At 45.0% G+C, this 23,163-nt stretch overlaps 1 protein-coding gene across 8 annotated transcripts; it reads right to left on the bottom strand.

The window, feature by feature from the left end:
* Nucleotides 1-3,039: 3,039 nt before the first annotated feature.
* Nucleotides 3,040-7,833, bottom strand: LOC125537820 (uncharacterized). 8 transcript variants are annotated; one of them, XM_048701131.2, is made up of 10 exons: nucleotides 7,517-7,832; nucleotides 7,349-7,425; nucleotides 7,111-7,246; nucleotides 6,112-6,949; nucleotides 5,870-6,009; nucleotides 4,934-5,026; nucleotides 4,179-4,266; nucleotides 4,039-4,094; nucleotides 3,475-3,508; nucleotides 3,040-3,372 (listed from the first exon to the last, which is right to left on the bottom strand). In XM_048701131.2, the coding sequence occupies exons 1-10, from the start codon at nucleotides 7,709-7,711 to the stop codon at nucleotides 3,326-3,328; spliced, it is 1,704 nt and encodes a 567-aa protein (XP_048557088.2). In that variant the 5' UTR covers nucleotides 7,712-7,832; the 3' UTR covers nucleotides 3,040-3,325. The 8 variants fall into 8 exon arrangements, with proteins under 8 accessions (XP_048557088.2, XP_048557089.2, XP_048557086.2 ...); XM_048701132.2 differs by having other exon boundaries at nucleotides 4,934-5,023; nucleotides 7,517-7,831; XM_048701129.2 differs by having other exon boundaries at nucleotides 3,040-3,508.
* Nucleotides 7,834-23,163: the final 15,330 nt, after the last annotated feature.

Here is a 23,163-nt window from a genome sequence, read left to right as displayed (position 1 = left end):
TAAGGGAAACACTTTCCTACATAAGTCTGGCCAGAAGCATTCGTCAGACCAGTCTGACACCATCGATTGGTTATTTATCTCACGGCTGAGAGATGCACTCAAATCATACGATAGAAGCCGATACTACCTCCTGATTTTTTGGCCGCACCCCCATAATATCTCCTTGATTTAATTGCCTGAAACAACTCTCGACATCTCTCCTGTCGGTCCCGTCTCCCGTAGACGTCGCCTAGCTCGCCATGTCCCGCGCCGCGTCTCTGCTTTCTCCCCCAGCACGAGTTCCTGATACACCCATCTACGACCTTCATTCCACCTCTCGTCGCTGCGTCATCTCGTCCGACGGCTGCGCGGGGAATGACCCACCACCTGCTCATGTAAACTCCCTTGCCGCCGTGTACTCCACCAGAATCGGGTCTGCTCCACCTGTAGTTTTTGCTTTTGATCCGCCTTGCCGGAGGGCCGTCTCGGTTTGGGAAAGAGGCCAGTGAGGATAGGCTCTCACGACACGCAGGGGGTGACTTACCAGGCGATGTTGTATGTCAGCATCATATCATATGCACAGGTAGGTGATGACGGTGAAGCACATGTGAGGTCAGATTGACGCATTTACTTGAATCTGGATTGCACGTATCCTTCATTCATCATGCAATTGAGGAACATAGTTTGTATTGTTCCTTTTTTCATTGGGAGATTTTCATTATTTTACGGAAAAACTAACGCACACACGTGTGGGCGTTTGCACATCGCCCACACGCCTTTATCACCACTCATTTTGCCACGTATGAATAGATGACATCAGCGGAAATCTTTTTGGTTTTCGGCTTAAAATATTTTATCTCTTAATTAAAAAAGCGAATTAAAAATCTGTTTTCATCATTAAATCCGTCACAACGAGATCTTCAAAACAAGACCCCATGTTGATATGTTTCGACGAAATTTTTTTTTTGCCCAGAAGTTGCCATGATGTTTACACTATAGTTGCCATAGTGTTTAAACTAAAGTTGTCATGTGGCAATTTTAGTTTGTAGATCATGGCAATTTTAGTATTTTAATGATGGCAATTCCACTACTTTGATCATAAAAATATTTTTTTTGTATGAACCATGACAATTTTAAGTGCATATATCATGGCAATTTTAGTTTATGATGCTTGGCAAGTCTAGTTTTTTAATTCCTCGTTTATAATATGTTAAAAATTACTTTTAAATGTAAAAGAAAATAACTGAAACATATCATGGCAACTTCAGTGTAAACACCATGGTAATTCATGTGCAATAGACATGACAACTTTTAACCCTAAAAAAATTCGTTGAAATATATTGATATGAGATCTAGTTTCGAAGATCTCGTCGCGAGGGATTTAATGGTGAAAACGGATCTTCAATCAGATTTTTCGTTTAAGAGATAAAACATTTTAAAAACTGAAAATTCAAAAAGATTCTCACATGCATGCATGCGATGACGTGACAATCTATTTGCATTAGAGACATGTGGTGCGTCTCCCTTTCTGCCACACGTGTGGCAGTTATCGACATCCTTATTTTAAGCATTATAAAGTTCTTTACCCTCGCACTTGGATTTGTTCATCAAATTTTGTTACACCGTCGCATGATCATGTCTTGGATTGCAGGAAGCATAAAAAATGGCAGTAAGATGCAGCACATCTTTCCATAGTCCACGGTGCAAGAGACAAAGGTTTTCGCTTGCAGTTCGTCTCACTGCCGTGGATGGTGTCGTGATCCAAGATCACCATGAAAGCAAACTCTCCGCTTAACTGGGACAAATGTTTCACCGTTGTGTAAACATATCCCCATGCAGTTTAAAATATATATTTTTCCCTTTTGATGGAAACAGATATATGTTCGTATGGAAGCAATTCTTTGATATATGAAAAAAATAGTATGTCATAATGATTTGGAAGCAAAGTGTATATCTTTGGAAGCAATTTGCCATTTCTTTTGATGCAAATACCAGACTCAATGGAAGCAAAGTCCTAATTATTTGATGGAAGCAATTTATTTGAGCTGTCAAAAATATCAAATTCTAAATAGATTGAAGCAATGACTGCTAACAATGGAAGCAATATTTTACGGACGACTGAAATACACAAATTCTAACTAGATCGAAGTGATTGCCGGTTGCCATGGAAACACTTTGTACAATCGATCGAAGCAAAAAATTCAACCAGCTGGAAGTAATCTCCCGTTGCCTCGGAAGCAAATTGTATTATTTTAAGAGCAGGTTTTAATGGAAACAAATTTTAATATTGTCGAGACATCTTTTATATGCTACACTCAAAATAATTTTCCAGTTGCTCGAAACTATTTTTGTTTGCGTACACGGGACACAAATACGATCTAACTAGATCCAAGCGTTGGTCAGTTGGCTGACCGAAGCAAACAAATCCTAAGCCGATGGAAGCAAAATTTTCGGCTAACTGAAGCAAACAAATCCTAAACCGATGGAGGCAATATCCATTACCAAACAAAATTTAACCCAATGTAACCAATGTATATTTTCCATGGAAACAATTTGATACCCGAAATAAGGATTGGAAACAAATGTATGGAAGCAAATCTCATGCATGGAAAGAATGGCGCCTAATCAATTTGACGTTCCCTAGTTTATAGGAGTCGTTGTTAGGAAACAAATTGATCGCAATTAATGCGGAATCACGCATGCTGCATACAAACTACGCTATCACGCGTGGTGTTGTACTGCTGGATCCGATGATCACCGTGCTTCTCATCTACGGTCAGTGGCTAGTCTGATACAACGCAAGGGATCCGTAGTCTGATACCTAGCGTCTCCCATTTATTAACGAGCTTTCCGGCGCTTCCGTGGTCAACCTAGGAACAAACTGATGCTCCCACTCGACATAATAAGCAGAACGGACCCACTCTTACGCCCCATTTATTTTACAGGTGTAAATTACCGGTCACCTCTTGGTTCCTGCCTGGAATGAAAACGACAGGAGGAGGTCCGTATCCTAAACCAGCCAGAAACGAGCTGAAACGCTAACCCAATCGGGGCCTAAGATTTTGCAGCACTCCAGTAAGATTTACTAGTTAAGAGCAAGATATGCCATGTTTGTGGCACTCCAGTAAGATTTAGTTAGTTAGGGCATGGGACACACAAAATGGAAATAAAAGCTGCCCACATCTGCTGTTACAAGGTCCTAATCAGCAAATATCCAGCAGAGATGTTCCACCGTACAAACAAGTGGATCTTATACTGTCGCCGACCGCTTGGTGCGGTGCTGGAGCCTTGGGACTTCCATGTCGAAATTCCAGGTTGTTAGCTTCTGGACAGTCCAAGAGGTCACTCAGAGACGCCCCCTTGTCTTCCTTGCAGGTCTCGCTGACTTCTTCCCTATCACCCAAGGACACACGTGATTATTATGCTTACCGAGGGAAAACTATATACGTAGTACTGAGTGGCATGCAAATTTGGCAGGGGAGCTTCTCAACAAACCATCCACAGGAGCGACGCCTGAAATCAACCCATTCTGCACAACAAACGGAATTCAATTAGTCCCCTCATGCCATTAGCAGATAGATCTAAGGGGAAAAAAGGACAAGTTATGCATCCATATCCTACTAAAGATTGAAAATTACATCATACGATAAGCAGCTTCACTGCCCTTCTACATGATAAGTTATGCATTGCTTTATCCAGATCAACTCGCCATTTCAGATTTGTGCCACCAATAATTTGCAGTGCGGAACACTATGAAGGGATGGTGAATGTTCAGATTATGCATGCATTACCCTAATACGTTTGATCAGTCTCTTCCGAGTCCTAGCAATATGATTATATATCGTGGACAGTTCCACCGGAGAGCTTATAGACTGACACTTTCGTTATATGGAAGCCTTTGCAGGAAACTCTTCTTGCATCATTCACTGTTCAGTTTTGGACTTCGGTGCAATGAACAAGACCAAACTAGGATAATTTAAGCACTAACAAATTAGCTAATCATGGGCACAAACACACAATCATATAAGATATAGCACTGAAATATATTTCTTTACTAACGTTATCATAGACAATCCTACTGCTTCCTGGATCCAATAGGGGTACTACCACTCGACCTGAAAAAAAAAAGAAGAATTCCCTTTATCCAAGGACAATTGGTAAATTATTCAAGTAGCAGAATCCAACCGAAGACATTGTACCTGATTTGGTTCTTCTCATTTTGAGACACTCAGGTGTGGAAATAGATAATGACTGGGCCCTAGAACGAGTAAGCCGAGATTTATGCCCCTAAAGTGTTTCAAAGGAACATTGCAATAAGTACAGATACAAATGGGTCAAAATCTTGGCTAGCACAGTTTTTGCCAGTTGAGTCAAGTAACAGAGAGTGGATTAAACATATGGGACGCCAAGACAGGCTATATATATGAGTAAATCTTAAGAATTAAGGAAGAAGGTGGCATCAGTCAATCTTGATCACAGTAAGCGGCATGGCATACTTTTCTGCTATTTCATATAAAGTGAGCACAAAAGATGACTGGGGTAACTACAATTGGTAGAATATTGGTCCGTCTGAACAAAAACTATGCTAAAATCATTACAAGTTTACTCCTGCGTGTTTTCGAAGATAAAAATAAAATCATTACTACTTTGTCCAATAGCCTCATAGCGAAGTGGTGTGATATCGGCTTATTCCTATTTTTTATACTAAAATCTGCTATAAAATTGGCAACTTTACATCAATAGTTTGTGCATTATACGGATGTTAAAGAATGTCCAAGATAATGAACCATCATTCAGTAACAGCTGGATCACATGGCAATTGCAGAAGCTATGGAAGCTAACACATTATAGATATCTTTAACCATCAGCATTTAACAAGTGTTATAAAATTTTATTACAATGTTCTAAATTGTTTAACAACAGAAAAAGGTATGGAGAAAATTTGCATACTTACATATGGAGCTGAAGTTCTGGTCATTGGCGATCTAGTAGGACGCTCCAACACTTGCTTTGCAGATCTTCGCTTCTCTGCTGAACCTACAGTCTGCTTTTCCACGTAAAAGGCTATCAAGTTCACTATGTAAAATGAAGAACACAACTAAGATCACTAGCTTAAATGTGCTAAATATGAACTTGGCATCATAAAAAAAAACTAAATACTGTATGATGCACCTTACCCTGGATGTTAAGGAATTTATTGGATCATATTTGGTTTTACACATCTTATATGTAAGGTACAGATCAATCTATGAAATTCCTTAGTAAGGATAATTAATTACGAATTACTAAGAAAAAAATATGTACTAGCTACATAACATATTTGGACATACAGTAAACAAAATCTGAAGCCACAACATTGAACCTAAAGATGCTCGAATCTGTTTCATCCCAGTAATCAGGTAATGCTACAGAAATAGTGTCATTGCAAATAATTAATCATGAAATGTCACAAAGGGCACAGATTGGAAACATGCTATCATAAGTTTTCTGTGGACTGCAACTATATTAATTGGGTTAGATTTACTAAAGATGCTATATAACATTGACGGTGTATCTAAATGACTTCAGTTTAAGATGCAGGCATGTAGAATTGAGTCGTTACAATTTCACTCTTGTGACAATTATATGCCCCTGTGATTTTTGTAACACAGCTATGCTTCTCTTGAGTACAAGAATCTCCATTCAGAGCACCCAGCAGTACGTGATAAAGCTAAATCGGGAATGTCCTAATTGGAGGAGACAATAACAATAAAAGGAAAACTAACAGAGGTGGTAGTTGCATCTTAACTATTTTAGCAAATAAACTGTTAGAAATACTATAGTAACACAAAATGAAGTTCAAAGACTGATTACTCGATCTAAACTTTTAGCTGTGGGATTTATAACTCACTTTTTCCTGAGATTGCACATCTGAGTGAATTGAAGATGGTGTATCTTCATTTGATACTGCCTTCTGAGTCAATGTGATGTGCTCAGTTGTTTCCAAGCAGTGTTGGTTCTTCAATGAGGCCACTGGAGTACTTTCGTAACCTAAATTAAATAATAGTCACTCTCTTAGAAACATCAAGATAAAATGAAATATCCGCAGGAGAAAACTTAACCAGTGTCTTAACAATTTGCTCCTGCACATACTTGAGGGTTCAACACTTTGAGAAGCACCAGGAATCTCTGAGCAGCAATTAGCACATTCAGGCGGTACTATGGCTAAATGATATTTAGCCAGCAGTTCTACTGAGTTTTCAGCACTGGGGGCATTTCCACCTTCCGAGTCATTGGGCATATTATCAGGGGACATATGATCAGGAGACATGGTGGCATTTTTAGCACTGGTGACATTTCCACCTTCCGAGTCATTGGGCATATTACCAGGGGACATGGTGGTATTTTCAGCACTGGTGGCATTTCCACCTTCCGAGTCATTGGGCATATGATCAGGGAACATAGTGCAAGTCCAATCGGAGTTGAAAAGATGGCTACCAGCATCGTCTTCCCTTGCATCTGGATGCATAGTGTCATTCTGATTTCCTGCCTCTTTGCAAGTTTCATCACCAGTATATGTTTCTGCAGAAGCAAGAGATACATTACACTCAATGTCCACATGATCTCTTTCTTGTGAAATGCTGCTCGCAGTCAAGCCTATTTCCACATTAGCTACAGTTGCGGGTCTGGCATCATCTGAAGCAGCAGAATTTTCCTTGGTTGAAGCATCATTTCCACAGTTGTATTCCTGGAATCTTGAACTCTCTGTGAATGCATCGAGATGGTCAATTGGGAAATTTTTAGCATTATTAAGAAGGTCCTCGATGAACGAGGGTCCAAACTTTTGAATAAAATTGCCTAGCTGGAATTTCTCCAGGTAAAACTGAGCTGAACCCTCTCGTGGATCAATAAAACAGTTTGGGTAAGACCCCATGTGTGAATCCCAAGTCTCCCACCAGGACGGAAATCCAATCATGAATTGTTCGCATATCTGCACGCATGGTTTTTTTTACCAGAGTAGTAGATTAGAATCATGACTAAATGGTCTTTCTGCACATGAATAAGCTTTTTTGCTTGAATCTGGGCTGACTTTCCATCATCGTTTATGAACAGAATAGATAAAAGAAGAAACGCAGGAGAGAATGTGCATACCTGCACAGAAAATCCATTTTCACGCATTCGCAATAAGTTAATTGAACCATGAAGGAGCACCACAACCCCACCTTCATCCTGGAGCGTGAGAGGCTCATAACGATGTGCTATGGGTGCAGAAGTGAATGCGTCATTCCTGTCAGAAGCAAGGTCAGTCAGAGTGGGTTCTACTGGCTGGAATCGTAGAATCAGTCCACCAAATTTGGATCGCAAAGTCGTAGAAAGAAAGAACGCATACCTTTCAGTGAAGCCGGAAACCGCGAGCTTCCGCTCCTCCCCTTCCACCATCACCGGCCACCATTCCCACAGCGTGACCTAACCAAGCACCAAATCGAATCAAACTACCACCCGTCTAGGAAGAAAAAAGGAAGAAGATGTGGAAAGGAAAGGGGGAGGGAGGGAGTACGCATGGGTGCTCGACGGGGGATGAGGAGGCGGCGGCGGCCGCCGCCGCCGCCGCAGCAGCAGCAGCGCCAAGGCGGGTGCGCAACGGGGCAGGGGAGAAGGGAGGGCTCAGAGCAGCGGCTGGGGTTGGCGACGGCGGCGCCGCGCCCCGGCGAGATCTTGCCCTCGGCGGAGGGCTGGGGGTCTTTTTTGCCATGTCCGGAGCGGAGTGAGAGTCACACGAAGGAACGAAGGGCGGTGTTGGGGGGAAACGGCGAGACGAGATAGAGAGTACTCATACTAGAGAGACGGGACTGGGCCTTCATCAATTGACACCGAGAAGATGCGCAGGCAGGCTCAATGAAGCATATGGAGTGTGGATATTTTCCCCTGAAAAAGAGTGTGGATATTTTTTCTTTTTTTTTTTACGAATGTTCTTCATCTTTTTCTTTTCTTCGGTTGGACTAATTTACCTTTTTTTTTCTTTTCTTCAATTGTCTTTTCACGGTGTATACAACTACACTTGCAAGTCCATCCAGTCGAGCGTAACTTCAGTTGCATGCCCACTGGCTTATGCTAGAATTATGTCGAATATTTTGTACAAGATATGTTATAGCAACTTCAACGCACCGACCCAAACGGATGGTGTTTTTGTCCGCTTTTGACCGTTTGGGTTGGCCGTCCGCTCGACGTCCGCGAGTCGGCAGTGCGCCCAACGACCGCGACCCATTTCATGTCCGCACGCAAATTTTAAAAAAAAACCAGCAGCCATAGATCATGCAAGCGGGCATGTCGTCACTCGAAGTTCACGCCAGCACCATGCCAGTGCCGGCATACAATGTCAGCTTCAGAAAAACACCACACCGTTTATGTTGGCGCACTTGACAGCGACAGGCACACATGCCAGCACACAAAAAGGGGCGGGAGTTCGACCACGTCATCGAGGTCGTGGTCATGCGAGCAGACTTGCTAGCATACAAAAAAGGATGACGCTCGCCGCCATAGATCACTCGTCATCGAACTTGAGCATGTCGGCCTGCATCTTCTCTAGCCATGGCCTCTTCCTTGGCGACACGGTGTTGAGATCCACCTTCATGATCTCCATCCCCGCCATCATGCTAGCGAGCGCCACTTCTTTCGCTTTGGTCTTGGCATTGTCGGCCTCAATCTCGAGCATCTTGGCTTGCTTCTCGGCCTCCATCTCAAGCATCCTCGTTGGCTTCTCCGCCTCCATCTCAAGCCTCCTCCTTTGGATCTCCATGAAAGCATTCATTTGGTCTTCCTTGTCTTGTCGGCGCTTCTCCTCCGTTGAGTCCTTCTTGGTCATCATGCCCTCCATGGTTGCGATCAAGGCGTTCGACGCCGCATCACGCTTGTCCCCTTTCTTGGAGTTGGTCTTCCCCCGTGGTCGTGGCTTCTCGCCCTCCCTAACCTCCTCCACAGTTTTCTTTCCCCCACGCGACATGAGGGCGGTATATTGCGTCTTGAACTTCTTCTCGTCTATGATGACCCTCCAACAATGGGAGAGGTTGAAGGACTTGCCATCGTCTTGGACCTTGAATGCCTCCAAAGCTTGGAATACCTAGAAATGAATTGCAAGCATATTGGCAAATGGATATGGAAATGGACATGCAAGCATAAACGGAATGACACAAAAGAGGGGCGCTTGCAAGCATACCATGTCTTGCATGCCGATGCCGCTCACGGGGCGTGCCTTGATACTCTCAAGAGTGGCACAAAACTTGTTGCACTCTTGTTGGATCACCTTCCATCGCTTCGTAATGAACACCCACCCGCGCGTGCTTTGCATTTGGTACAACGGAAACTTCTTGCGTTCATGGAACTCATGATGGACACGAGTCCAAAAGGTTGATGCCTTTTGTTCGGCACCGGTCTTCAGGTCTTGCCCAATGTGTTGGGAACGTAGCATCCAATTTCAAAAAAAATCTACGCTCACGCAAGATCTATCTAGGAGATGCATAGCAACGAGAGGGGAAGAGTGTGTCCGCGTACCCTCGTAGACCGAAAGTGGAAGCGTTTGACAACGCGGTTGATGTAGTTGAACTTCTTCTAGCTCCGACCGATCAAGTACCGAACGTACGACACCTCCGAGTTCTGCACACGTTCAGCGCAATGGCGTCCCTCGCCTTCTTGATCCAGCAAGGTGTCGAGGAAGTAGATGAGTTTCGTTAGCACGACGACATGGTGACGATGATGGTGAAGGGATTCTCGTAGGGCTTCTTCTAAGCACCGCAAAACTATGACCGGGGATGTAAACTGTGGAGGGGGGCGCCGCACACGGCTAACGATTATTGTTCTGTGTTCTAGGCGCCCCCTCCCCACATATATATAGGTGGGAGGGGGAGGGGAGCAGCCTTGGAGCACCCCAAGTAGGAGGAATCCTACTTGGGGTCCTCTCCCAATTCGGCCTCCCCCCTTCCTTATTTCCGGAGGGGGTGGAATGGAAGAGGGAAGGGAGGAAGGAAAGGGGCAGCCGAACCCCCTTTTCCTTCTCCAATTCGGCCTCCTGCCTAAAGGGGGGGGCGCCACCCCTTTTGGGCTGGTGTGCTCCCCTATTATGGCCCATATGGCCCATATTTTTCCCTGGGGGTTTCGGTAATCCCCCCGGTACTCCGATAAATACCCATACTACTCAGAACATTTCCGATGTCCGAATACTATCATCCTATATAACAATCTTTACCTATCGACCATTTCGAGACTCTTCGTCATGTCCGTGATCTCATCCGGGACTCCGAACAATATTCGGTCACCAAATCACATAACTCATATAATACTAAATCGTCATCGAACGTTAAGCATGCGGACCCTACGGGTTCGAGAACTATGTAGACATGACCGAGACACATCTCCGGTCAATAACCAATAGCGGAACCTAGATGCTCATATTGGCTCCTACATATTCTACGAATATCTTTATCGGTCGAACCATTATGACACCATAAGTTATTCCCTTTGTCCATCGGTATGTTACTTGCCCAAGATTCAATCATCGGTATCTACATACCTAGTTCAATCTCATTACCGACAAGTCTCTTTACTCGTTCCATAATACATCATCCTGCAACTAACTCATTAGTCACTTTGCTTGCAAGGCTTCTTATGATGTGCATTACCGAGAGGGCCCAGAGATACCTATTCGATACTCAGAGTGACAAATCCTAATCTCGATCTATGCAACCCAAGAAACACCTTCGGAGATACCTGTAGAGCATCTTTGTAATCACCCAGCTATGTTGTGATGTTTGATAGCACACAAGGTATTCCTCCGGTATCCGAGAGTTGCATAATCTCATAGTCGAAGGAATATGTATTTGACAAGCAATAAAACTGAACGATCAATATGCTAAGCTAACGGATGGGTCTTGTCCATCACATCATTCTTCTAATGACGTGATCCCGTTATCAAATGACAACTCATGTCCATGGTTAGGAAATCTTAACCATCTTTGATCAACGAGCTAGTCAAGTAGACGCTCACTAGGGACACAGTGTTTGTCTATGTATTCACACATGTATTTAGGTTTCCGATCAATACAATTCTAGCATGAATAATAAATATTTATCATGAATAAGGAAATATAAATAACAACTTTATTATTGCCTCTAGGGCATATTTACCATGCCGACGGCGATCACATCGACCTTGGAACCATTCCCGACACGCATCGTCACCTCGTCCTTAGCCAATCATCGTTTAATCCGTAGCCCCTATTTCGAGTTACAAATATGAGCGACCAAACCAGTATCAAATACCCAGGCGCTACTACGAGCATTAGTAAGGTACACATCAATAACATGTATATCAAATATACCTTTGTTCACTTTTCCATCCTTCTTATCCGCCAAATACTTGGGGCAGTTCCGCTTCTAGTGACCAGTCCCTTTGCAAAAGAAGCACTCAGTTTCAGGCTTGGGCCCAGATTTGGGCTTCTTCTCCCGGGAGTGGCAACTTGCTTGCCATTCTTCTTGAAGTTCCCCTTCTTTCTCTTGCCCTTTTTCTTGAAACTAGTGGTCTTGTTAACCATCAACACTTGATGCTCCTTCTTGATTTCTACCTCCGTAGCTTTGAGCATAGCGAAGAGCTCGGGAATTGTCTTATCCACCCCTTGCATATTATAGTTCATCACGAAGCCTTTTTAGCTTGGTGGTAGTGATTGAAGAACTGTGTCAATAACACTATCATTTGGAAGATTAACTCCCAGCTGAGTCAAGTGATTATGATACCTAGACATTTTGAGTAACTGACAGAACTGTTCTCCTCCATCTTGCAGCTATAGAACTTGTTGGAGATTTCATATCTCTCAACTCGGGAATTTGCTTGAAATATTAACTTCAACTCCTAGAACATCTCATATGGTCCATGACGTTCAAAACATCTTTGAAGTACGAATTCTAAGTCGTAAAGCATGGCACACTGAACTATCGAGTAGTCATCAACACGTGACTGCATGCGTTCACAACATCCGTAGTTGCTAGAGGGGGTGGCACACCTAGCAGTGCGTCAAGGACATAATTTTTCTGTGTAGCAATGAGGACAATCCTCAAGTTACACACCCAGTCTGTGTAGTTGCTACCACCATATTTCAACTTAGCTTTCTCTAGGAACGCATTAAAATTCGAGGGAACGGTAGCATTGGCCATTGATCTACAACATAGATATGCAAAAACTATCAGGACTAAGTTCATGATAAATTAAGTTCAATTAATCATATTACTTAAGAACCCCACTTAGATAGACATCCCTCAAGTCATCTAAATGATACGTGATCCAAATCAACTAAACCATGTCCGATCATCATGTGAGATGGAGTAGTCATCAATGGTGAACATCTCTATGTTGATCATATCTACTATATGATTCACGTTCGACCTTTCGGTGTCCAGTGTTCCGAGGCCATTTCTGTACATGCCAGGCTCGTCAAGTTTAACCCGAGTATTCCGCATGTGCAAAATTGTCTTGCACTTGTTGTATATGAATGTAGAGTCTATCACACCCGATCATCACGTGGTATCTCAACACGATGAACTGTCACAACGGTGCATACTCGGGGAGAACACTTATACCTTGAAATGTTATTTAAGGGATCATCTTATAATGCTACCGCCATACTAAGCAAAATAAGATGCATAAAAGATAAACATCATATGCAATCAAAATATGTGACATGATATGGCCATCATCATCTTGTGCTTTTGATCTCCATCTCCAAAGCAATGTCATGATTTCCATCGTCACCGGCTCGACACCTTGATCTCCATAGTAGCGTCATGGTCGTCTCGCCAACTATTGCTAATGCATGGTGATAAAGTAAAGCAATTACATGGCGTTTGCATTTCATACAATAAAGAGACAGCCATAAGGCTCCTGCCGGTTGTCAGATATCTTACAAAACATGATCATATCATACAATAACGTTTATCACATCATGTCTTGACCATATCACATCACAACAAGCCATGCAAAAACAAGTTAGACGTCCTCTACTTTGTTGTTGCAAGTTTTACATGGCTGCTACGGGCTTCTAGCAAGAACAGTTCTTACCTACGCATCAAAACCACAACGGTGATTTATCAAGTTTGTTGTTTTAACCTTCAACAAGGACCAGCCGCGGTCAAATTTGATTCAACTAAAGTAGGAGAAATAGACACCCGCCAGCCACCTTTATGCAAAAACTAGTTGCATGTCTGTCGGTGGAACTAGTCTCATGAACGTGGTCATGTAAGGTTGGTCCGGGCCGCTTCATCCAACAATATCGCTGAATCAAAATAAGACATTGGTGGTAAGCAGTATGACGATCACCGCCCACAACTCTTTGTGTTCTACTCATGCATATCATCTACGCATAGACCTGGCTCTGATACCACTGTTGGGGAACGTAGCATGCAATTTCAAAAAAAAATCCTACGCTCACGCAAGATCTATCTAGGAGATGCATAGCAATGAGAGGGGGAGAATGTGTCCACGTACCCTCGTAGACCGAAAGCGGAAGCGTTTGACAACGCGGTTGATGTAGTCGAACTTCTTCTAGCTCCGACCGATCAAGTACCGAACGTACGGCACCACTGAGTTCTGCACACGTTCAGCGCGATGACGTCCCTCGCCTTCTTGATCCAGCAAGGTGTCGAGGAAGTAGATGAGTTCCATCAGCATGACGGCATGGTGATGGTGATGGTGAAGTGATTCTCATAGGGCTTTGCCTAAGCATCGTAAAACTATGACCGGGGTGTAAACTGTGGAGGGGGGCACCGCACATGGCTAACGATTGTTGTTGTGTGTTCTAGGCACCCCCTCCCCATGTATATATAGGTGGGAGGGGGAGGGGAGCAGCCTTGGGGCGCCCCAAGTAGGAGGAATCCTACTTGGGGACCTCTCCCAATTCGGCCTCCCCTCTTCCTTATTTCCGGAGGGGGAAAGGGAAGAGGGAAGGGAGGAAGGAAAGGGGGGGTCAAACCCCCTCTTCCTTCTCCAATTCGGCCTCCTGCCTAAAGCATGGGGCGCCACCCCATGTGGGCTGGTGTGCTCCCCTCTTATGGCCCATATGTCCCATATCTTTCCCCCGGGGGTTCCGGTAATCCCCCCGGTACTTCGATAAATACCTGATACTACCCGGAATACTTCCGTTGTCCGAATACTATCATCCTATATATCAATCTTTACCTCTCGACCATTTCGATACTCCTCGTCATGTTCGTGATCTCATCTGGGACTCCAAACAATATTCGGTCACCAAATCACATAACTCATATAATACTAAATCGTCATCGAATGTTAAGCGTGCGGACCCTATGAGTTCGAGAACTATGTAGACATGACCGAGACACCTCTCCGTTCAATAACCAATAGCGGAACCTAGATGCTCATATTGGCTCTGACATATTCTACGAAGATCTTTATTGGTCGAACTGCTATGACAACATACGTAATTCCCTTTGTCCATCGGTATGTTACTTGCCCGAGATTCGCTCGTCGGTATCTACATACCTAGTTCAATCTTGTTACCGGCAAGTCTCTTTACTCGTTCCATAATACATCATCCTGCAACTAACTCATTAGTCACTTTGCTTGCAAGGCTTATTATGATGTGCATTACCGAGAGGGCCCAGAGATATCTCTCCGATACTCGAAGTGACAAATCCCAATCTCTGTCTATGCCAACCCAACAAACACCTTCGGAGATACCTGTAGAGCATCTTTATAATCACCCAGTTACGTTGTGATGTTTGATAGCACACAAGGTATTCCTCCGGTATCCGGGAGTTGCATAATCTCGTAATCGAAGGAATATGTATTTGACATGAAGTAAGCAATAGCAATAAAACTGAACGATTAATATGCTAAGCTAACGAATGGGTCCTGTCCATCACATCATTCTTCTAACGATGTGATTTCATTATCTAATGACAACTCATGTCCATGGTTAGGAAACCTTAACCATCTTTGATCAACGAGCTAGTCAAGTAGAGGCTCACTAGGGACACAGTGTTTGTCTATGTATTCACACATGTATTTAGGTTTCTGATCAATACAATTCTAGCATGAATAATAAACATTTATCATGAATAAGGAAATATAAATAACAACTTTATTATTTCCTCTAGGGCATATTTCCTTCACAATGTCCCTCCAGCACTAACAAAGAAGCTTGTCCTCGGTCGCCGTGTATGCCTTCGTCCGCCTGCTCTTGTGCTTCGGCTTCGCCCTGGCGGCTTGGTTGGCGAGGTCATCCTCAAACAAAGGCTCCCTGTCAATGTCCAACTCATCCTCTTCCTCGATGTCGTGATGTCTACTACACAACCTGTTCTTGTAGACTCGTGTTGGGCCTCGAAGCGCAGAATTTTGTAGGACAATAGCAATTTTCCCTCAAGTGGATGACCTAAGGTTTATCAATCCGTGGGAGGCGTAGGATGAAGATGGTCTCTCTCAAACAACCCTGCAACCAAATAACAAAGAGTCTCTTGTGTCCCCAACACACCAAATACAATGGTAATTTGTATAGGTGCACTAGTTCGGCGAAGAGACAGTGATACAAGCGTAGTAATGATAGTAGATATTGATTTTTGTAATAGGAACAACAAAAAACAGCAAGGTAGCAATTGATAAAAATGGAGCACAAACGGTATTGCAATGCTTGAAAATGAGGCCTATGGTCCGTACTTTCGCTAGTGCAATCTCTCAACAATGCTAATATAATTGGATTATATAACCATCCCACAACGTGCGATGAAGAATCACTCCAAAGTTCCTATCTAGCGGAGAACATAAGACAAAATTGTTGGTAGGGTACGAAACCACCTTGAAGCTATTCTTTCCGATTGAGCTATCCAGAGTTCATATTAAAATAACACCAAATTATCCTTTCCGATCGATCTATCCAGAGTTCATACTAAAATAACAACAAGTTTTCCTTTCCGATCGATCTATCAAGAGTTCGCACTAAGATAACACCAAATAATTTTAGATTCATGATACTCAATCCAACACAAATAATCTCAAAGAGTGCCCCAAGATTTCTACCGGACAAACAAAGATGAGAATGTGCATCAACCCCTATGCATAGATTACCCCAATGTCACATCGGGAATCCGCGAGTTGAGTTCCAAAACGCACATCAAGTGAATCAATATGATACCCCATTGTCACCATGGGTATTCATAGCAAGACATACATCAAGTGCTCTCAAATTCATAAAAGTATTCAATCCGATAAAACGGAATCTCAAAGGAAAAACTCAATTCATCACAACAAGATAGAGATGGAGAAACACCATATGATCCAACTATATTAACAATGCCCACGATACATCAAGATCATGCCATCTCAAGATCACGAGAGAGAGAGAGATAGAGAGAGATTAAACACATAGCTACTGGTACAAACCCTCAGCCCCGAGGGGGGACTACTCCCTCCGCATCATGGTGGCCGCCAGGATGATGAAGATGGCCATCGGTGATGATTCCCCCCTCCGGTAGGGTGCCAGAATGGAGTCTAGATTGGTTTTTCATGGCTACAGAGGCTTGCGGTGGCGGAACTTCTGATCTAGGGTTATTTTTGATGGTTTCTCTATTTATAAGATTTTTCAGCGTTGGAATCACGCGAAGATGGGCCTGGAGATGGACACAACCCACCTGGCGCGCCTGGGCCTCCTAGCGTGCCCAGGTGTCTTGTGCTCATCTCCTTCACCTTCTGGTCCTCCCACGAAGCTTCTAGTGCCTCTTTTGTTCCAAAAAATTTTCAAAAAGTTTCGTTGTATTTGGAGAACTTTTATTTCTACACAAAAAACAACACCACGGTAGTTCTGCTGAAAACGATGTGAGTCCGGGTTAGTTCCATCCAAATCACACCAAAACAATATAAAATTGTTGTAAACATGGCATGAATACTTCATAATTTATATATATGTTGGAGACGTATCAGCATCCCCAAGCTTAATTCCTACTCGTCCTCAAGTAGGTAAATGATAAAATAAATAATTTATGAAGTGTGAATTCTAGCATAGTGCATAAGTTTAATCAATGATAATTTCAATCACTTTCCCTAGCATCATAATATCAACTCTTTCTCATAAAACTCATCATGATAAAGTAGCAATTGAAAGCGGAATTTTTGTTGTGGAATGCTATCTATCATATTCATCATATACCCTTTATTTTGTAGCATTGACATTTGGACTTGAATGATTAAAAGCAATAGTCTATAATTTGACATGAGGACATGAATACTCAAGCATATCAACAAGCAACCATGTTGTCAGTACAACAAACCCCGAGTCTGTTGACTAGACTGTGTCCAGGCACGGGGACAAGACCACAACTCCAGGATCAGATTGAAGCACAAAAGACTAGCCCTTTGGATGACCCGGGATGCGGATCAAGAAGACCAAGAGGAGCTAGAGAAGCAAGACGCGCCAAAGAAAAAGCCTCCCTTGCTGGGAAGGCGATCCTGGTGAGGACGGGGTTTACTCTTTCGAGGCGTCTTGGTAGGCCTGCCGGGACTTATGGAGACAGAACCGACCCACCGTGCCACCTCATCGCGACCCAAGTCGTCGATCAGTGCGGTGTCAAGCTCTAAGGTGATTAAGTGGCTGCTATCCACCACTTGGCAGCCACTTCCTACAGAAAATGCCTACAAGTGACACCCGTCCTGCGACGTGTCAAGCAAGCAGGCACAAAGCTAGCAAAACAGCCCGGCAGCCCCTACTGGGCAAGCTGTGATGTGATGTTGAGCGGCACATTTAGTGTGCTCTGCCAACCTGCAGAGTTAGGTATGATAGCACTCTTTGCTATCTAATCAGTGCATAATGACTGATTTGCCACTGTGGTAACACCTTCTATCTGTAAAAGGAGGCCCAAGGCAACCGTAGAAGGGGTTGAATAATTTAGACACCCACATGCTCATACGCGCGTAGCCGCTCTCGCCCTAAGGCAACCCTGCCGGGCAAGCGAGTCGCGTCCACCAGCATTTTTCCCACATCAATCCACCAAAGCAGGAGTAGGGTTTTATGTCTCACGGCGGCCCGAACCTGGGTAAAATCGCCCGTGTGATCTTTGTCGTGTTGTCTCATGTTTTTCCGCTCTTTGTGCAACATGCCATCCCCCGCCGAACCAGAAAGGTGCTCTTGGTCCCATAGGTGGCTGCTACCTCTTGAGCACTGTGTTGGTTTTCCCTTGAAGAGGAAAGGGTGATGCAACAAAGTAGCATAAGTATTTCCCTCAGTTTTTGAGAACCAAGGTATCAATCCAGTAGGAGGCCACACACAAGTCCCTCGTACCTACAAAAACAAATAGGAACCTTGCAACCAATGCGATAAAGGGGTTGTCAATCCCTTCCCGGTCACTTACGAGAGTGAGATCTGATAGAGATGATAAAATAATATTTTTGGTATTTTTATGATAAAGGTTAAAAGTAAAGATTGCAAAAAAGGTAATAGAAATAGCTTGTTGAAGGAAGATTAATATGATGGAGAATAGACCCGGGGCCATAGGTTTCACTAGTGGCTTCTCTCAAGATGGCATAAGTATTACGATGGGTGAACGAATTACTGTCGAGCAATTGATAGAAAAGCGAATAATTATGAGAATATCTAGGCATGATCATGTATATAGGCATCACGTCCGTGACAAGTAGACCGACTCCTGCCTGCATATACTACTATTACTCCACACATCGACCGCTATCCAACATGCTTCTAGAGTATTAAGTTCATAAGAACAGAGTAATGCATTAGGTAAGATGACATGACGTAGAGGGATAAACTCAAGCAATATGATATAAACCCCATCTGTTTATCCTCGATGGCGACAATACAATACATGTCGTTTCCCTTTCTATCACTGGGATCGAGCACCGCAAGATTTGAACCCAAAGCTAAGCACTTCTCCCATTGCAAGAAAGATCAATCTAGTAGGCCAAACCAAACTGATAATTCGAAGAGACTTTCAAAGATAACCAATCATGCATAAAAGATTTCAGAGAAGAATCAAATATTTTTCATAGATAGACTTGATCATAAACCCACAATTCATCGGATCTCAACAAACACACCGCAAAAGAGTTACATCGAATAGATCTCCAAGAAGACCGAGGAGAACATTGTATTGAGATCCAAAGAGAGAGAAGAAGACATCTAGTTAATAACTGTGGACCCGAAGGTCTGAAGTAAACTACTCACACATCATCGGAGGGGCCATGGAGTTGATGTAGAGGCCCTCCGTGATCGATGCCCCCTCCGGCAGAGTTTCGAAAAAGGCCCCAAGATGGGATCTCTTGGGTACAGAAGGTTGCGGCGGTGGAAATAGGGTTTCGTGGTGCTCTTGGATGTTTTCAGGGTATATGAGTATATATAGGAGGAAGAAGTAGGTCGGTTGAGCCACGAGGGGGAGGGCGCGCCCAGGGGGTAGGCGCGCCCAGGGGGGTAGGCGCGCCCCCTACCTCGCGGACTCCTCGTTTGTTCCTTGACGTCCACTCCAAGTCCTCTGGATCACGTTTGTTCCAAAAATCACGTTCCCGAAGGTTTCATTCCGTTTGGATTCCGTTTGATATTCCTTTTCCGCTAAACACTGAAATAGGCAAAAAGCAACAATTTGCACTGGGTCTTGGGTTAATAGGTTAGTCCCAAAAATAATATAAAAGTGTAAAATAAAGCCCATTAACATCCAAAACAGATAATTAATAGCATGGAACAATCAAAATTATAGATACGTTGGAGACGTATCAGTGGTCGTGGTTTCCCGTGACATCTTTGGCGCGCCAGGTAGGGGGATCACTTGCGTGAACCCGAAGGCATGAGCAGCGCGCCACCTTCATCGCCATCTTTTCGTCATCAATGGCTCCATCGACCATGGCGCCCAAGAAGAAGCACGGTGCCACAGCTCACCCATCCACCTCGAAGGCTCCACCTCCTACGGCCGTCGGCGCCGCGGAGAGCGTGGGGGCACAGGAGGATGCAAGCGCTGCGGGAGACATGGTTGGCGTAGGCGGCATCGCAACCACCACCCCCCACGGACGAAGCAGGAGTGGGAGGCACCGGAGGAGAGCAACGTCAGCAACATCTCGGTGGCCATGCTCCAAGAGGTATGAACGACGGGGTTGTGCCGTCCATACCTCTTCTCCTCACCGAAGGGCACAACCACAGTGGAGGAGCTCGGTCCAGGGTGAATCGCCACCCTTCGGCCGTCCCCATCGCGGGCACGGCCGCAGGGCACGCGCCTCCCCCGGAGCGGATCGACCCCACCGCTGCGGCCAACGGAGCCGCTGGCCCCCAAGCACCTTCACCGTGTCACCGAGCCATCCAAGTGGCTGGGTCGCAACAGCGGGGACGTATCGCTACTGCCACGAGTACTGTCAGAAGCCGTCGATGGCACGGTCTACATCGTCATCACGGATGCCAAGCACCGCTACTGAGGCCATGGCACGGGCCTAGCTGCTGTTGAGGTTTCCCCCGGTAGCCGATCAGATGCATGAGTGGAGAGCCACCATCCAAAGTCTGATTGGCTTCACCGAGGCTGGGGCCTCACAGCGTGTTGGCCCGCCACGACCTCCCCAAGCAACAACGACAGCCCGCGCTGCTAGCCGCACGGAAGGGGGCACCCTCACTGTGCAGTCCCCACTACAGCAGCCAGCGCGGGAGCCGCAAAACTAGGAACCTCACAACGTCTTGATGGCCTCTTCCGACCCTCGAGCACGTCCAGGCCAATGACAAGCCCCTGAGGATCGATGGCGGGGAGGCGCGCGTATCTCATTAAATGACATCGCGACGACCACCATCTGACCAATGGGGGCGATGGCCCCGGCGTCGACGAGCCAGCGCTCGAGGACGGCGGGTACCTGCCTTTCGAGGTTGGGTGCCCTGCCTTTACTCGTGAGCTACGTCAAGTCCGCTGGCCATCCGCTTGCACGTTCAACCCAGAGATACGCGAGAACTACGATGGGAGGCTGAACCCGGCAGAGTTCTTGAGCATCTACACCATCACTATTATTCAAGCTGCCAGGGGAAGAGATGATAAGGTGTTCGCCAACTACTTCCCTTTGGCGCTCAAGTCCAATGTGAGGTCTTGGCTGATGCACTAACTGGAGAACTCCATCTCGTCTTGGGCTGACCTGTGCCATGAGTTCATTAGCGCCTTCACGGGCGGCCATCAAGAACCAGGGCGGCCCAGCGACTTGCAGCTTCTCTAGGAGAAAGAGGGAGAGATTCTATGGAAGTATTTGCAAAGATTCAGTAGAGTCCACAGGAACATTCCAGATATCCGCCCAGCAGTGGTGATAGCATCTTTCTAGTCCAATGTGCGTAACCGCAGGATACGTTCCAAAATCAACATGCGGTTGCTCAAGACTGTGAAGGAGCTTTACACCTTGGTGGACAAGTGTGCTCGGGTGGAGGAAGGAAGGAAACTTCCCGGAGAGGAGGATTGTGTCAACATCGACCCAGAAGATGACGATGTATCCACCAGCCAGAAGAAGAAGAATAAGAAGCGCAACAAGAGGCGCAAGGATAAGGCAGTGATGATCGTTGAAGGATCGGGTACTCCTAGTACCAGCAAGAAGGTTAAGGCTGAAGCCCGCAGCAAGGAAGCTGCCGCGTGCGCTGACTGCCGGGCGGCTGCGGCTGCCGAGAAGGCTGGGAAAAGTGATGGGCCGTATTGCAAGATTCATCGGACAAGGGCCATGATCTACAAGAGTGTCATCAAGTAGAGCAGCTCGTCAAGAGGCAGAGGGCTGAATATGAGAAGCGTGACAAGGAAAAAGGTCAGAATGGCGTTGGCGGAAAGGGCCGAGGCGGTGAAGCAAACCGCCCCCGGTAACATATAGTAAAAGTAAATAAGGTGTAGCAAGATGGCCCAATCCTTTTTGTAGCAAAGGACAAGCCTGGACAAACTCTTATATAAAGGAGAACGCTCCCGAGAACACATGAGAATTATCGTCAAGCTAGTTTTCATCGCGCTCATATGATTCGCGTTCGGTACTTTGATAATTTGATATGTGGGTGGACCGGTGCTTGGGTACTGTCCTTCCTTGGACAAGCATCCCACTTATGATTAACCCCTATTGCAAGCATCCGCAACTACAACGGAAGTATTAAGGTAAACCTAACCATAGCATGAAACATATGTATCCAAATCGGCCCCTTACGAAGCAACGCATAAACTAGGGTTTAAGCTTCTGTCACTCTAGCAACCCATCGTCTACTTATTACTTCCCAATGCCTTCCTTTAGGCCCAAACAATGGTGAAGTGGCATGTAGTCGACGTTCACATGACACCACTAGAGGAAAGACAACATACATCTCATCAAAATATCGAACCAATACCAAATTCACATGACTACTTATAGCAAGACTTCTCCCATGTCCTCAAGAACAAACATAACTACTCACAAATCATATTCATGTTCATAATTAGAGGAGTATTAATATGCATAATGGATCTGAACATATGATCTTCCACTAAGTAAACCAACTAGCATCAACTACAAGGAGTAATCAACACTACTAGCAACCCACAGGTACCAATCTGAGGTTTTGGGACAAAGATTGGATACAAGAGATGAACTAGGGTTTGAGATGAGAAGGTGCTGGTGAAGATGTCGATGGAGATTGACCCCTTCCCGATGAGAGGATCGTTGGTGATGATTTCCCCCTCCCGGAGGAAAGTTTCCTCGGCAGAACAGCTCCGCCGGAGCCCTAGATTGGTTCCGCCAAGGTTTCGCCTCGTGGCGGCGGAGTTTCGTCCCGAAAGTTTTCTGATGATTTTTTTCTCCACGAAAGACTCCATATAGCCAAAGATGGGCATTAGAGGGCTGCCAGGGGGCCCACGAGGCAGGGGGCGCGCCCAGGGGGTAGGGCGCGCCCCCACCCTCGTGGACGGTGGATGGCCCCCCTCTAGTACTTCTTTCGCTTAATATTTTTTATATATTCTGAAACATGCTCCCGTGTAGTTTCAGGACTTTTGGAGATGTGCAGAATAGGTCTCTAATATTTGCTCCTTTTCCAGCCCAGAATTCCAGCTGCCGGCATTCCCCCTCTTCATGTAAACCTTGTAAAATAAGAGAGAATGGGCATAAGTATTGTGATATAATGTGTAATAACAGCCCATAATGCAATAAATATTGATATGAAAGCATGATGCAAAATGGAGGCATCAACTCCC

The sequence above is a fragment of the Triticum urartu genome, chromosome 2A (genome assembly GCF_056163025.1).
Source record: "Triticum urartu cultivar PI428250 chromosome 2A, HENAU_Tu73, whole genome shotgun sequence".
Classification (NCBI taxonomy): domain Eukaryota; kingdom Viridiplantae; phylum Streptophyta; class Magnoliopsida; order Poales; family Poaceae; genus Triticum; species Triticum urartu.
Note: the sequence above shows the minus strand (reverse complement) of the source record. Positions and strands in the feature narration are given on the sequence as shown.